The sequence below is a fragment of the Pollicipes pollicipes genome, unplaced genomic scaffold (genome assembly GCF_011947565.3).
Source record: "Pollicipes pollicipes isolate AB1234 unplaced genomic scaffold, Ppol_2.1 Scaffold_5724;HRSCAF=6776_pilon_pilon_pilon, whole genome shotgun sequence".
NCBI lineage: Eukaryota > Metazoa > Arthropoda > Thecostraca > Pollicipedomorpha > Pollicipedidae > Pollicipes > Pollicipes pollicipes.
The window spans coordinates 5,374,438-5,391,729 of NW_023596746.1; the positions used below are offsets into that span (position 1 = coordinate 5,374,438).

Consider the following 17,292-nt stretch of genomic DNA (forward strand, 5'->3'; position numbering starts at 1 on the left):
CCCCTGCGTGTCCATCTGTGGAGTCAGGTCTCTCTGTGACCAAACGTATGGCTCGGCTGCGAGCGAGTTGAAGACATTGATAGCGACGGCGGGTACAAAGGATGGTCAGGCATAACTGCGGTAGGTGTCGGGGCGGAAACGTCATATCGCCCGTAACTATGCCCGTGATGAAATTGCAACATGGAAGTGTCTCACAACTGGATAGACACGCTGTTGTTTTTGTCAACCAGCCACGCGCCTGCGCATTGCTATCATTTAGCCGCTTAGTTATAGAAAAAGTACATTCATTTACACACAGGGATGGATTTAACATAAGATTGTTAGGGCCAAGCTGCGGGGACCATGCCCAAGCAGTGAAGCGTTTCCCTCTATTGCCGGTGGGCGCGTTACGACCATATCGCTGCTTCTCCCCCCCCCCCCCCTCTACCCTCCTCCTTCCAACCGAGAAACACCACTGCTAGGGTAGAGCAATACGTTAATGCTTGGCCGTCACCCACCATCTTTCTAATTTTGTACGCAAACGCTCCGCCATGGCTCGCATGGCGCGCCACACGCCAGACCGGGTCCACTGGGCTGTCACGTGACGTTCGTCGCGTTATCTCGTCGTGCCTGATACCGCCGGCTGCGGTCGGGTCTGGAATACCTGCTCGGTGGCTATCTGCCGAGAAGTGCGGCGTCAGAAATTATTCCGAGCTTTTTAGGACAACATGCCAGATGTTTAGCTCACTTCCCACCGGTTGCGACAAAGCTCATGTTCAAACCAGTCCTGGACATATTTCAATTAAGTCACGCTGAGGGGGCCGCTCACATTAAGGCTGGAGCTGAACTCGAAGCGGGACCCGTCGAGAGCATGGGAGGCTGCTCTGCTCCCTGTCACTCGGGTTAGGGTTAGGGTTAGGGTCAGGGTCGCGCCGGTCCGCGAGCTGTCCCCCGCCCCTACGCAAGTTTTACATAAGTCACGTGACCAGATCTGACGCCGCACATCTGACAGCTCGCGCTGTCGGTCGGGGTTCGAGCTGTTCAGCTTGACACAGGTTACCGCCCAAATATCACAACGCCAGGCTGAAATGGACATAGATTTGCGTGGTGCCGTATGTAGCCATTTTGTTGAAGATTGTTCCAGTTTCCATGGGATTGCGGATACCACGTGCCTACTATTTATGTTTACTCTCTGTGGGTGTGTGCTGGGTTTTGCACATTCTGGCGTCAATTTTATAGGGAGGTGACGTCGCCCCATGCTCACCTTCCCAGCCTATCAACGCTCTGGACAGCGGAGACGTGCGTTTATGCTGGTGGGACCTAAACGCGTGAACTTGTAATTTCCAGCAGATGTTATTTTCTGGGCGCGTCCTCGGGCTGCAGGGTCCCCAGATTACAGAGGTCTCAGACCGCAGGGGTCCTCAGACTGAAGAGTCTTAAGATTACAAAAGATCTTAGATTGCAGGGTATGTGGATTTCATGCGGAGAGATGTGGAAGAAAGCTATCTCCCCAAAGTTCTAACCACTCGCACATTCCACTCCATAAGAGCACATGAACTACGTGCAGTTCGAGCCTCCAAGCCTCGCACTCGTCGCTCCGTTACAATCTCCGCGCCCCATCTGTGAGCTTTGGTATGCCTTGCCCCCTCCCTTCCCAAACTGTTGCCTCAGCAAGCCGGTAGAAGGTAAAAAAGCCTGAAAAGCTGGCCATTGTTTTGGGCTTTGATCACCAATGATTTTTTTAGAGCTCCGCTCCTGTCAATACACGGAGACCCCAGGCTTGGTAGATATTTGTAGCGTCACAGTGTAATTGCGCAATTTTGACAAGTTTATTTATTCCCTGACCTCTTGTGAGTTGTCCAGACAGAAAAGCTTTGTGATATGCCGCATGTGCACGGCGTGAGCTCCATCTCCGTCCGCTGGCGCTCCGCCGCAACACTGACCATAACGGGTTTAAACTTGTTTTCTTATTGGCTTCAATGTGACGCAGGTTTTTTTCTGTAATTATTGTTCGATAGGCTGCTTTTGTAATGCGTTGCAGAATTAACATTAAGCGCATTAAGCAAATAAATGACACTGAAAATGTTTGAAAATTTAGCGGTGCCTAAGCCCTGTCCCTAAGCCCTGTCCCTAAGCCCCTTAAACCCTGAAGAGTCCTCCAGTCAATTGACACCGAAAGAGCCAACACTATGGGGTAAAGTGAACCGGCTTGGGTATCATGAGTACATTTTGGTGTCAATTTGTTCCTATCAAGGCCAATTGTCATGCTATGTTGCAAAATGATCACTGCTTGACTATACGCTTCGGTACCGAACGCATAGTCAAATGACGGAGCTCGATATGACTATGATAGAAATCGACATGCAATGAAAAACGGGTTAAGAGAAAAAGTAAATGCAAAAATAATGAGCATTGATAATACAGCCAATGCTTCTTTGGTGACGTCTTTTAACCAACACCTACTGGCAAACTGAAGGTCGATGGTTGTCAGCATGAGAACTCTGACTTCGTAACGCCGAAAAATCAGGAGTTCAAAGCATTCCTTACTCATATCCCAAAAAGATCCTCTCAATCAGAGCCAGAGCGTTCTTACCTAATCTTTTTTCGCTAGAAACGGGCATCACCGATACCGGTCACTGTAGTCATTATCAGTGTCTCTGGCATATCTTCCGTTGTCCTTTTGTGGAACAGTGAGGCCCTTATGCGTCTGGGCTGGGCATCATTAGCCTGCTTAAGTAATCTATGGCATATCAAGTTGGTAGGAGTTATTTCCCTTCCAAGCTTTGTGATCCTGTAAAGATATTGTACCAAGCTTTTAATTATGAAACGCATGGATTGGATCTGTTGAAAACTGGATTTTCGAACGTGTCCTTTCATACTTCAAGGATTACACAGTATACTTATATATATATATATATATATATATATATATATATATATATATATATATATATATATATATATATATATATATATATATATGTATATATGTGTGTGTGTGTGTGTGTGTGAAGCTTGCTCATGGAGGGCTGCGAAAGATCACAATATCTAAGCATCAAAAGATGAGTGACAGCAGGCGGGAAATAATCTAGTGGCGGGATGCGAGCTGCAAAATGTGCGACTTGTGATATTTCGCTTTTTGCGATATAGAAATGAGAGATCAAATGTAATCATCCAGTTTGCTCTGAACGCCAGGTAAGTGTGCATACACATGTTAATCACGATCTCAAGAATAAGGAATATTGAGGAATGAGAGATAGTTGCCTGACAATAATTATTTATCAGGTAAACCACTAACAGTGAAAGTAGTTTGCTGAACCACTGGTCGATTAGTGGTGGGATGTTCTAATGATCAGTCACAATAAGGGTTGAAAGTCGAGATTGCTGCATTGAACGCATCCCGTTTTCTTCGAAAGTCAGCTGTGACAGGACTTAATTCAAGCTCGAAATGTGCCCTTTAACTGTGATGTTGTCAAGCTTGGTCATGCACGGCCGCTTAAAAGTTACAGAACAAAAGCTTAAAAATGGAAGACTTCAGATATCCTATAACATCTAGGTAGTTTGGATCGCGTTAAATACAAGTTCTTGAGTATTTCGATTGTTCCAGTACAGATATGCGGGCAAGCTACAAAATACAGCTAGTCAGCACATGGCTTCTCCCTATAAACATATCTACACCTACATCTGGTGGGCCATCACCGTTCTGAAAAATAAGGATGCATTTTATCCCATTTTCCATCGGCTGATCTATGATCAAAACCTCCAAGAACCCCTTAGAACCTCCTCCTACCTCCTAGAACCTCGCACCATTTCGACGGCGACTAAAAGGGGTGTCGGATGGTGTTGACCCCGACCACGGGGGGTGACCTTGGCCATGCCGTCGGCGGCGGCCGTGCCGTGCCGGGGGTCGCGCCTGACAACCGCCCGGCGGACCTGGCCCGCAGGCTAATCGGCTCCGCCTACACTCTGTTAGCACCGCCGGCAAATGCCAGACGCCGACGCGAGCTGTCAAGCCCGCTGGGGCGATGGGCCGCGCTGTCAGCGCTCGGGGGTCGCCGGGCAGGCTGGGAGGGGCGTGAGTGACCCTCGCGGAGGACGGCGCAGCGCGCTGTCGGACCTGGGAGGGGGCGTGAGTGACCCTCGCGGAGGACGACGCAACACGTTGTCGGCGCCGAGAGGGGGCGTGCCTGACCCTCGCGGAGAACGACGCAACGCGTTGTCGGCGCCGGGAGGGGGCGTGCCTGACCCTTGCGGAGGACGACAGACCGCACTGTCAGCGCTGAGGGGTCACTGGGGTCACTGCCAGCACTGAGAGGCCTGAGGGGGCGCTGCCGACCCGAATGTCGGCGCTATGGCCCAAGGACTTCACCGTCTGCCTGCGGAGGTCGTTGTCATTGCTGTGGACAGCAGCACGATACGGTGAGGATCTCGGCATGTAATACCATACGTCTGGTGAGGATATCTGACTCGCGTCTAAGGGCGCCAGTGTTAGCGGTGTGCCGTCCCCGGCCGCTACCAGCATCCGGCCTGTGCTTTAAAACCAGACGCCTTCACAATGGGAGGTTGGTATGGACTTTAAGCACGATAAGGATTATCTGCTAATGCATATGTGTTTTTCTCCGACCCCAAAATCCTCAAATAGATACACTAAAGGGAAAACATCGGTCTAAATGAACACGTGTCTGGGTGACCGGTGGAAAGCAACGCACTTGGGTGCAAGGGTCAAGTTAAAGAGAATGTTCCATATTTGAAGATGTTGAACCAATCATCTGATATAAAGAGATAAGCTCACTTAAAGGTGAGCTTATTTCACACTGACATACTGTTAAGTATAAAAACTGCTCTAGACGCACAAGTTATCCGTTTAGTAAATATGTCCCTCAATACGTTATTGGCCTGCGTTATCGTACCTCGTACAACATTGAGAGCCCATTGATGACCGTTATGTCTGGAAATCGCGATCACGAGCGCCAGATATGAACGACTCAAGAACTATATCTTTCTTGACCGTATCCGCCGCATGCGTAATGGATTGGCAGAATTTGAATGACGTCATGATGGCATTACGGATGCCTGGGTGACCTTGAAACAGTCTGCACAAAATCACTTTTGCGGGCGTGTAGTCCGGAAACTCGAGGGTCTTAAGCTTTAAGAAGGACAGGGGTTGCGAACTGCATCGAATGATCTTCAAGATGGCTGATTTCAGTTTAAAAACCCCGGGCAAATGCGGAACACTTCCTTAAACTCACCCTGAGATCTCGAAAACTAACAGAGCTAAAAGCATAAAACTCACAGCCTACGTATGACTATATGCGGCATTCTGCGGAACAAACTTCAGGTCCATAGGTCGTGACCTTCTGGGAAAATAAGATCGCACGATACCAAATTTCAAGACCGGTGTCCGAAGTGCCTACAGACTTCCTCACATAACCAGCTTAACCTAGAGAGCTTTTCCTAAGCAAAAGATGACTAGCGTTGTTGTGAGATCAACAACCTCATCTGACCCTTAGAAAGTCAAAATGACAAAATTTCTTCGAGACTGAGTATTACTTTGGAGTATTCTACGGGGGAGATGCCCGCTGTCCGCTGCATGCTGTGAAGGTTGAAGCAGCCTTCAGCCAAATGCGATCTTACGTTGCGACCTTACGACCTTAAATACGTGTATGCCTATGCTCCTGGCAGGCCGCATACGTGTGCACACCTGCGCGTTGCCCACGTACACGCACTGCAAGCGTTGTGAACCTTTCAGTGAATTACAACGCAGTGTTATCACACCATGAAATGCACTTCGTAATATCTTAAAGGCACTTGCGCTAGCAAAACATCAGTGACTTTAGATCTGGGTAAGTTGTTGTGGAATTGGTTACATCGAAGATGCTCCGAATTTCTACACGACGGGGTTCTAATTTTGTAGAAGCAGTCTGGGGTTATGTCGGTAGCGATGAGCTTGGAAAATCTTCAGATGACTACTTTCACCCGCATTTATGCCAATTTATTTTGCAACGTGAGGGAAATCGAACGTGAACACACGGTCGGGTGGGATGGAAAATCGGTCAAGTTGAGCCCTTGAATTTTTTTCAAGAATAATTTCCACACGTTGCGGCGCGGCTACCTTAAACTTTGCATAGTTATAGGCATCTAATAGCACATCTTGACCTGCAGCAGGCCAAAGTTGGGCTATGGCTGTCAACGAAGGCAATGCGTAGGGAACCTTTCAAGCTAAGAAGACAGTAAAGTGTTAGACGAAGCCACAACAGTTTGAAACGGCTTCTTATACAATAAGACTATTCAGACTGGGATCCCAACAAATTTCGCTGGTCTTTGGACATGCACAGTTCAAATCAAGTTCAAAGAAAAACCGTGTTTTACAGGGATACCTGGCCTTTCGCTGCTTTTTTGCTCATTTTGAAGTCCTTGATCATAGGGATGTCAATAGATTACTCTGTTTGACCTTAATAAGGTCAGTGGAGATTACTGACCAACGTGGCCTTACTTAAAATTTTGCCCTGAGGAACATGCCGCCCACGGTAGTTCCTGGTGATGAATTGCGCCCCGCAGCTCCGTCCTGCCCGTCCCTGCGCTCCCGCAGCACTACCCCGCGTATTCCTGAGCCCCACAACCCCGCCCCGCCAGCCCCTATGGCCCCGCAGTCCCACCTCACCTGTCCCTGAGCTCCCGTAGCCCCGCCCTGTCTGTCCCATTGTCCCCACAGTCCCACCTCGCCTGTCCCTGAGCTTTCGCAGCCTCGCCCCGCCTGTCCCTGTGTCCCCACAGCCCCACCCCACCTGTCCCTGTCTTTGTCCCGCCTGACTTTGGGGTGACGACAAAAGCTGAATAAATCGATCATCCCTCACCATTCGAGCATGGAAATTCCTGCATGACAAAAAACCAGAAACTGAAAAAGCGCGATAAGGGTTGTTTGTTACACATGTACCTTCGCATCCAATAAATAACGTTTATAGCATTCGGTCGGGCAATGCTAGCCTGAGGACGGCGAATGAAGGCAGGGTTTCGCTGATCGCATGCGCCGTAATCCAGAACACCACTGAAACCCCGCGTCTGCCGAAACACGTCGCTGCTAGCAAAGGCAATGCCTAACGAAAGGACACGCAGATGGCTGGATCTCGAAATAAGCCCGCTCAACTTGGGTAACCCACGAGGGAAACACTGTAGCATGTGCCCATCATCACCAGGTGCGTCAACGTTGACGTGTGTGTGGTGTGCATTGATGCACCTTCTTACTCCCGACCCTTTCCGATGATTTAGCACTTGTACCTGTGAAGGATAGAGGAATACCCTCACTAAGTGCATATTGGAGATAACTAGATAGCGCGCCTACCTGTACTGAAAGTGGCACACGCTTGTGCTTGCAGCACGCTGTGAAATATCTCACCCCATAAACCGCTGCAATACATTAGCAATGCATGCCGCCTCAAACGGTTCCATCGCCTCCTTATCGCGTTATCTCATAGATTGGAGCTGAGACATGGGCTTTACCGCCTCAAAGTCATTCATCTACTGGTGCATTAGCGCTTGTGGGCTGTGGAGTGCTGTACTATTCATATGCAATTATCATAAACATTTGGAGCCAGAGGTTGCATCACGGGCCTGGCCCTGTCACAACTCACCGTCATCCGTTGGCTGTTGCAGCTACCGGTCGAAATGTACATCACCCCGGTGTGGCCACGGCAAAACTGGCCTTGTATGCAAAATGCGTCGAGGCATGTGTTGGCACTCACCGGAGTAAGAGGATTGTAAAAAGTGCGTGGATCAAGTCCGTTTTCAGAATGAGCGTAATCAGCAAACATGTGTTAAGCTGTCATGATAAGTGGATGTGCATCACGCCTCCCGCCCCTCCACCCCCATGTGCACTTTTCCTCGCCCCTAGTCTGTCATTGCATCAAAGAGCACCGTACTGTTGCAGGCCAATATGTTACCTGCAAAGAACTAATTCACATATACTAGAGGCAAGACAACACGACGATGAAGCGCAAAGACGATGAGCATAGGTGTTGTAGGACGGAATCAGGAGAAAGTGCGTGGTGACTGGCATGAAAATCCTGAATATCAACTGAAGACTGTATGGTCCAGAAAATTCACCCAAGCACCTTGGCGGGGGCGTTATTAACAAGTGCTAAACAGCCAGATCGAGCTCACTGTCAGTAATGCTTTATAAATCGCGCGCATGTTACGAGATTAACTAAACACGGGATATGATGCAGTTTCCAGATAGCTACAAAGGAATCGTACATTGGCATTGAAAATTTACCCACGCTTGTTTTTGCCCACCTTGACACACCTTTTTCAGAGATATGAGCGAGAAAGACATCACATCAAAATTGCCTCCAGGTATCCTAATCACCATATGCAGCGCAAAAACTGCTGGCCCTCTATCCGTGTCACCATGGACGAAAACTCTGACAGGCATTTATCGATGCAGTTTCGAGTGGCTATCGTAATTTGCGCCAAGGTGATGCTCTTAATTGCTCGACAAATGTTACCTTACTCCATTTGCGATGGTTTAATCATTCTATCGTCGTTCAAATGGGATCATTCAATTCCTATCAGTATTCATCGCGTAACTACATTCCGTAAAGAGAGTATTCCGAACGCTCCCACCTCGAGCCAGGTTGATCTCACATAAATACGGCACGCAGTCTTTTAGCAGCTCTTCGATGAAAATAGGCCATCGCACAGCGCAAGTTTACGACAGAAAAGACCAGGTCTTGATCCCATGTAAGGATAAAAAAGACAATAATACGCTGATGGGTGCAAATGGAGCGTGTACACGTCAACGGCCATGGCGCTTAAGCCATAGAAATACCAGTGCACTGACGATGAAACGATGGAACAGCCATAACACTCACGATCAGAGGGGTCCACCCGGCTCGGCGCCTCTGCGCTGTGCTCCTTCTAGTCAGATCAGGTGCAGACCCAGCCGACTTTTATCCCTTGTCGCGTCATAAACCAAATGTATGGCGCGAGCTAATATGCCCGGCCGTAATAGTGCTTGAGGAGGCGGAGGGAAGGGTGGAGGGTGCGGGCTGACCGCTGGCTCCTGCGGCATGAAGACAAGTTGTGGTGGTGACGCCATGCGATGAGCCTCTTTGGCAGGCGCTCATGTCGTAACTTAGTACAAATTGTGTGGTATTTGATTTGTCAGCAAATACGGTCCGTACTGAATGAAGTACCAAAGTCCTGTGATATGGACTACCTGAGTACCTCCGATCTTCCGCCTTTGGCACCGGATTCTCTGCCCTCGTCCTGGACTCCTGGTCGGTCCCCCATCTCTTTGCTCTGAACTTCCAGCTCTTCGATCTGCCGCCGTTTTCTAGATGTCCCGCCTCGATTCGCACCGCTCCGTCCTCGAATCTCTGTCCCAACGCCCTGTCGCCCTGTTTTGGACCCCCCCCCCGTCCCGACGCTCTATCGTCCTGTCCTGGACCCCCCCCCCCCCGTACCGACGCTCTATCGTCCTGTCCTGGACCCACCCCCGTCCCGACGCTCTATCGTCCTGTCCTGGACCCACCCCCCGTCCCGACGCTCTGTCGCCCTGTCCTGGACCCCCCCCCCCCCGTCCCGACGCTCTATCGTCCTGTCCTGGACCCCCTCCGTCCCGACGCTCTGTCGTCCTGTCCTGGACCCCCTCAGTCCCGACACTCTATGGTCCTGTCCTGGACCCCCCCCCCCCCCGTCCCGACGCTCTATTGTCCTGTCCTGGACCCACCCCCCGTCCCGACGCTCTGTCGCCCTGTCCTGGACCCACCCCCCGTCCCGACGCTCTGTCGCCCTGTCCTGGACCCACCCCCCGTCCCGACGCTCTATCGTCCTGTCCTGGACCCCCTCCGTCCCGACGCTCTATGGTCCTGTCCTGGACCCCCCCCCCCCCCCGTCTCGACGTTCTGTTGCTCCCTCCCGGACTCACCCCCGTCCCGACGCTCCGTCGCCCTGTCCTGGACCCACCCCACGTCCCCACGCTCTGTCGTTCTGTCCTGGATTCTCAGCTACGACTTCCACCGCCCCGTCCTGTACTCCCTACCCCGGCCGTTCTCCTTCCGTCCTTGACTCTCCGTCCCTGTTCTTCGTCACTCCGTCTGGACTTCCCAACCGGGCTCTCCACCGTCCCGTCCCAGCACCCGCAGCTCGCATCTCTCGACTCGATCTCGGCCCGCCCCGGGAGAGGGCGGCCGCCCGCTCCTCCATCAGCCGCCCAGCGGGGCACCGGCAAGGTGTCAAAATGTTGATTGCGCCCAGCGGGATATCCACGAGTAAAACGCATAAAATTAGACAAAACGTCGTAAATAGCCAGTGCAGTGCAACAATTCGTCAACACCTTTATTAAAGTCGTGGAGCCGACCGCGCGGGGATGGGGTCGCCGGGTCGGCGCGCCGCAGGAGCTCCGTCGCACGACCAGTGGAGGAGACAATGGCGGTTGTTATTGCCCGTGGAAGAGACAATCGAGCAGAGATTATCACAGAGTAGGTGGAAGGAGAGCAGGGCCGCGTAGTGGAGGTATGTCAGCTGGCGATGTGGAAAGTTCCGGAACACTCGATGAGCTGAGGACAGTGGGATATCCCGCATGCGAGGATCTAACCTGTCGCCAACAGAAGACCGTGTCCAGTTGTCTACGATTCACCCCGCCCAACGGCATTGGATATAAGTTGCGGGGCTGCTAGTGGTAGTTCCGTCTTTCTCCGCTGGTGGCGCGACAGGCGCGGCCGCTGGCTGGACACCGTCCCAGGGGGCAGTCGATCACGAGTCCTCGACCATCCATCACTGGCTCAAGATGACGAGGCACGTGCTGACCCTCCTGCTGTGTCTCACTGGTAAGATGACGAGGCACGTGCTGACCATCCTGCTGTGTCTCACTTGTAAGATGACGAGGCACGTGCGATTGTAAGATGACGAGGCTCCTGCTGTGTCTCACCGGTAAGATGACGAGGCACGTGCCGACCCTCCTGCTGTGTCTCACCGGTAAGATGGCGAGGCGCGTGCTGACCCTCCTGCTGTGTCTCACCGGTAAGATGGCGAGGCGCGTGCTGACCCTCTTGATGTGTCTCACCGGTAAGATGGCGAGGCACGTGGCGCTATCGTTTGCTGTGTGCGACGTTTCCAGTCTGGATACATTAAGTCTACCTTGTTACGCACGCCCGCCCCCACTCATGTTGATGATATGATGCCAAGCATGCCTAGCATCTCATTGGTCTCGTTTAAATGCTATAATACTTTTCGAAGACACCAGTGAAACACATATTCACTATTTGATAGGCCATTTTGAATATAAGCTACACATCATGCCTTGTGAAAAGGTGAATCTAAACAAGACATGTAGTTACGTTTGGGGCAGCTACGATAGCAGCATCACTTGCTCATTTGCTCATCCATTGATCTTGATGATAAACGCATGGCAGGAAACTGGATCACGGAGATAAAAAAGGATTACAGGGTATGCCAGTTCGTTGTGCTTCACCCCACGAGAAGAGCACAGCCCAGCCCCAAGACCATCATTGGACAGGATAGTGATTACCAATATTGATTTTGATTGACGCGCGTTTAATAAACTGGCTCGGGCAGGCCCGCATGCGTTTTGAGTCGGGGAGGGGGAGACGCACGCAGTGAGGGCGTACAACGTGCGGTCCAGGGATGAGGGGTGACACCTGGGCTGTTGTACGGGCAGACTGCGGGCAAGCGAATTTCCTCGCTTTCACAACTCATTTGCAGCGGACCGTCCAGTACTTCATTCCGTCTCCATCACGGTTTGTCAGGCTGCAGTTCAGGTGAGCACCTGTTTTGTGTTGGTGATTTTAACGCATATGGAGCGGCGATTCGTTTGGCGTCGTCTTTGCCAACAGTCTTGCACTCACAGTGTGATCATTTGGCGTGCGTTTGCTGAGCATGTGCCTGATGGGAGGCGAGCATGCAGCAGTAATGCCTGATGGGAGGCGAGCATACAGCAGTGGTGCCTGATGGGAGGCGAGCATACAGCAGTGGTGCCTGATGGGAGGCGAGCATACAGCAGTAGTGCTGTCATCATGACGGTGCATTAGTCGACAGCGTTGCGGCCGAAGATAGAGAGCAAAGTGGTAACATTTCAAGTGTTCAAGATTTTATGGATGTTGAAAACCTGCTTTTTGGATCGTGACTTTGGAAAATTTTTGGAAAGCTCCCAGGACGCCCTTTTTCCGTAGTTGCCCAATGTCTTTGCTACAAGTGATTACGGAATTAAAATTAACAAACTCCGCGTGGATGGTTACACCATCCATACTATTCGGCAATGGATGACAGTTGTTGCGGATAAACTCATGGCAAGAGAAATGTTCAAGTCGCTGGTACCATCTTGTCGCAACGCGTAAATTTCGGTAAGATTCAGCAACTTGAGACAACAGGATGCGCGCCCAAAGCCCTCAAAGTGCACGTCCACAAAATATCCACTTTGAAGGTTTCACTGCGTGGTGCTTCTTGCTTTGTTCGTTCTCACGAAACCAATTCTTTTAAGATAACGCAATGTAAATTTAGCAAAGATAGCTTCTTTTTTGAGGCTCTCTTAATTTGCGGGCTAGCCTGACCGTCGCGATCAGAGCTTCACTTTAATGTTAAATGCTAGATCAGGCCCAATATCGTACAAAATGATGCAAATTTCGTCCGTTCAAAGGTTCCTCCTTTCAATTTCAGCACAGGCTATTGAAAGCTATTTCTGTCGTTCTGCTCCGCTGCCTATCGATTTAATCGTCTCCATCGCATCGTTTATTGGCAATAACTCTCATTAAGCGATAGATTATGAAGTGCGGGACAGCTCAATCGATAAGTGTTTCAAAGTTGTTTTCAAGACAATGTCCTCTAATCGCTGGTGTGGACAAACACCAACAGACCACGATACATTTTGACAATTTCAGGGTCCGAATAGAGCCATATATATAATGCTTAATAAGAGTAATATATATATATATATATATATATATATATATATATATATATATATATATACGTGTGTGTGTGTGTGCGTTTTTTTAATCGGATGGTTTAATAAACACTGGTTGTTAGAAATAAGCGTGACTTTGTTATTTATCATCTTCCGAAATATATTTCTTATCTGGCGCACTAAGCGCTTGCTTTCTAGACTGTCCTGGTCTTGGGATAGACGCAACACCCGTTGCGAGAGGAGTACAGGAGGTTTGAATTCCTGTTACACTTCACATATTCCTTCAGCGTTTCGTCAACCGTCTGCATTTTCTAGACATATAACCCGAATCACATTTATCGCACAGAGTAAGGTGAGGCAACACCCACCAAACTTTGTGATTAACTGATAGAATAGTCTAAGCTATTCTTCTTCGGAAAAGTCAAGGCTACGCGCCGTAGTTTGGATGACAAATATAAAGCGCCAGCGTATTTGTTTTTCATTTTTCATTATTCACAAACACGCAATACGTACTAGGCACCCACAGGTAATACAAAAATGATTTCGTAAGTTGTTGAGTAGGCCGTTCGAAACGAATTCGTCTTGATAAAGGCATGTAGCCCAAATATCCCGTCAATCTCTCCATTCTCCTGCTGATTCTGCGGGGAATAAGGCTGTTTATACTGTGCCGGCAAAAACAATGGAAACTAATTTCAAATAGTAAATTTACCTCCCAGTAAAGTTACATATTTTTCCAAGTGCACAATACGTGCATGCTAGGCTTCGTCCGGGGATCAAATCCAGCGTGGTTACGGTTCCCCCGTAGCCGGCTGGGGTTCCCCGCGCGTTGACTTGCCTGTTGGTAGATGGGTCCATGTCGCCTATGTATGCATACAGCGTCGAGCACAAGTAGCTGCCTGACATTGCGGCACCTGTTAGCGATTGTAATGGCATCTACCAGCTGTTGCCTGGTAACTCGCTGGGCATGGTGGGATTTCATATTCGTTTTTGGATTGCCGTGCCGAACATATGTTGTGATGCATCTACTGAGTAATGTGTTCGTCAATCCGGCGCAATGGCAGTTCGGGTGGAGGGCAGGCTCCGAAAGGGCGCTTGTCACTGTGTAGTACGTTGGATTGTTTGAGAAGGCGTGTGTCACGAGCCGGGTTGTTTTCCATAAGCGGGGACCGTGTGACGGACTCTGGTAGGTAATTAACTCTATTAACTTAATTAAGATAATTAACCTCAGCTGATGCCCTGGCGACGCCTCAGCTGGTGCCCTGGCGACGCCTCAGCTGGTGCCCTGGCGACGCCTCAGCTGGTGCCCTGGCGACGCCTCAGCTGGTGCCCTAGCGACGCCTCAGCTGGTGCCCTGGCGACGCTGGCTTGCCGCTGACCTAACCTGGGCTCCTGAAGATTGATCAGATGACCTTTTCACCGGCCGTGTAGTCCTGAGACATGGTATTCTTGAAGTACAGCTTGTGGGCTGAAATGTCTGCAGTAGCAGCAGTACGGGCTCGGGCAAGTTTGGTGATATCTCCGCGCATGTCTTGATCGACTGACTGAACAAGGTAACTGTTAATGGCCAACATTTTTGTTACACTCTGCAACTCTCAAAGCGCAAGTTTCCATGATGACCAATGTCTTAACAACCTGTTCGCACAAGTTTATAATAAGCCACTTTTGTATCCGTGTTTTTGATAAATGCATATTTTTGTTATACTTAATCCATCCATTTTTATCTTTGTTTTCTTGTCGTAGATCTGTATCTTTGTATGGTAAAGCTGATGGAACATAAAAACGTCAATGGCGTGCAGTTTACTTGGACTCTTCTCGCAATGGGTTTTGGTTCTTCTATAAACAAACACAGCCCAGAGAGTAGGCACTTTATCCGTAGATCAAACTACATCTCGAAAGTTAATAAGCAACGAAGCCGCTGCGATCTTTAGCGACAGGTGTTTTAGAGAGAGAGATAGAGAGAGAGAGAGAGAGAGAGAGAGAGAGAGAGAGAGAGAGAGATAGAGAGAGAGAGAGAGAGAGAGAGAGAGAGAGAGAGAGAGAGAGAGAGAAAGAGAGAGAGAGAGAGAGAGGGAGGGGGAGGGAGAGACAAACAGACGAACAGACAGACAGAGAGACAGAGGAGTTGGGGTGAGGGAGAGAGAAATATGTGCATATATATTCAAGTGTGCACTCATAAATATACGCGAGAGCATGGTTAAGGACGCCGCTGGTCTGTGTGCCTCCCCTCTCACGTGATGACGCTGCTCGAGCAGGGGCGGACGTGAGCGGTCCGTCAGGGCTGGTCTGTGTGCCTCCCCTCTCACGTGATGGCGATGCTCGGGCAGGGGCGTGGGCGGGTGTGTGCGGTCCGCCAGAGTTGGTCTGTGTGTCTCCTCTCTCACGTGATGACGCTGCTCGAGCAGGGGCGGGCGTGTGCGGTCCGCCAGAGTTGGTCTGTGTGTCTCCTCTCTCACGTGATGGCGCTGCTCGGGCAGGGGCATGGGCGGACACGTGCGGTCCGTCAGGGCTGGTATGCGGCCAAATCTGCGAGTCGGCCGGAGCCAACAGCAGCTGCTCGTGCGTGCCCGGCTGGGCGCTCGCCGCCGACAAGCAGACGTGCGCAGGTGGGCTGCGTGGAGAACACGGAGGGTGTGGGGGGGTGTGGAGCCTCAGCGGTGTGTATGGTGAGAATGTGGAGCTGCTGGGGGTCAGGAGGTCCTGTGGGAAATTTCCGCAGCTATAAGTTCTCTTGAAAGTTCGTAAAAATGTATTTCAGGCTTGTGCTCGTGCCGATGCATGAAAACTGGCGTGCCAGTTTCCTATTCCAACAACGATTTTATGTCATACTGTATGTTATGATTTTTTTCTGCAAGCATGTTTTCGATTAAGTGACTTTAAAAGTACGTTGATGTCCGACGCATGTTGCGATCCATTCGCTATCCCGAGGCATCGCAAACGAGCTATCACGGTTTGGAACGTCCAGCATAATCTGTTACATGGCAGACTGTGAACCCACCGTTATGACAAAATACGTCTTCATGTAGCACTGAAATCCAGTTGCTTAATGTGCTTTGTTCTCTTTGAAGCCGCAATCTGGCAGCAGGTTTCACCATGCAACTATGCAACTTAGTGTGATGGCAACGCGCTTCCATATGCTACAGTTTCTAAGAAGGCGCTTTGCTACAAAGTGGAAACGAATTTCTTTGACGAACATCCTGCCAAGGCAGACTTCAACGAGACGGTGCGGGGCTGCGAAAAGTCTTGCAAAGAGAAGAAGGCGCATTATAGCGCCCAGGGCCGGTAAGTGTTCGCTCCTATCGGTATCAATATTGAAGCTTGGAGCTGCTGTCGAACTGGCAAACCAGTGTAAATACGTAGGATGTGGGGCACAAGTGAGGGCGTGACTGCCGGATGTTTCACGTTTACATTGCAAAGGCCCCGCTCGGCTGATATTTATGTTGACGTTCCATACGTGATCCGCCGATATCCAATTCACATTTTTCTACCAACAGGCTGGGCTGTCGCTGTCTGGACTTCTTCGAGGTGGTCGCTTCTCTGGACGTGCTTACCTTACAGCCGAAGAGAGCATGCGACCGCCTGCGGGAATCCAGCTGGCGCGTGCGCTTCTTGGCCGACCCGGCCGTGGCAGACCGCGTCCGTGGCGCCGCCCAGCGGCCGGCCGCCGCACCAGCCAGCCCGGCCGTACCGCAGCGACCGGGCGGCGTCCGTTCCAACACCTTCCGCTGGGGGGTGAGCCTGTCGCGCGACATGGACAGGCTGCGTGGCGATACCACCATGGGCCGACGCAGGGAGATGAGCCAGCACGGCCTAAGCCACCACAACCACCAGCAGCGCGGCGGCACGCCGCACCCGGCCGCCCGGTCGACCGGCGCGCTCCTGGCGGCGGCCGCCGCAGGCTTGGCTGCCAGTTGGCTGGCGGCGGTGTAGGTGGCGCTGGCGTCGGGGCGCGCTGGTTGTGCAGTCCACAGGACTCTGGAATGTGATGTCTGGAATTGGAAAAGGTGCAGTATGGCGTGTGGAGATTTCCACCGCATAGGGGCAGTAAGGTTGGGGCTTCGTGTTCGTCACGGGGAACAGAGCCGAGATGCTCCAACTTTACCGGATATAACATTGCGCCTTATTGGCGTTGCTCGCAAAAACGCTCCAAAATATGCGGTGTCCTAAAGCGATGACTCCTGGTGAAGACAGCGCCAAGAAGGACTGAGTGAAGGCGTCATGTGGATGTAGATAAGGGCGGACGAATGAGACGCAAACGGGGATAGAGCACCTTTCAAACCTAGAATGGCAAAGGAAATGTAGATAAATGCGATCGCACCAGTCCCACTGCGCTGAATTTCAGAGAACAGTAGCAATATCTGCAGCATTTTGAGGAGAGACGGCTGCGGCCGGCGACG

The 17,292-nt window shown here is 50.8% G+C and overlaps 1 protein-coding gene across 1 annotated transcript; it reads left to right on the forward strand.

The window, feature by feature from the left end:
* The first annotated feature begins 10,738 nt into the window (after positions 1-10,738).
* On the forward strand, positions 10,739-17,102 carry LOC119102365 (uncharacterized). Its single transcript, XM_037225734.1, has 5 exons — positions 10,739-10,805; positions 15,373-15,501; positions 16,039-16,177; positions 16,390-16,736; positions 17,065-17,102. Exons 1-5 carry the CDS (start codon positions 10,766-10,768, stop codon positions 17,100-17,102), a joined length of 693 nt encoding a protein of 230 aa, XP_037081629.1. The 5' UTR covers positions 10,739-10,765.
* Positions 17,103-17,292: the final 190 nt, after the last annotated feature.

What these genes read in the sequence shown, in the direction of transcription:
- LOC119102365 (XM_037225734.1), top strand. Translation starts at nt 10,766, where the DNA reads ATGACGAGGCACGTGCTGACCCTCCTGCTGTGTCTCACTG. An exon ending in CCTCCTGCTGTGTCTCACTG is followed by an intron (nt 10,806 to 15,372) that starts GTAAGATGACGA and finishes CTGCTCGGGCAG; the next exon opens with GGGCATGGGCGGACACGTGC. An exon ending in CATTATAGCGCCCAGGGCCG is followed by an intron (nt 16,178 to 16,389) that starts GTAAGTGTTCGC and finishes TTCTACCAACAG; the next exon opens with GCTGGGCTGTCGCTGTCTGG.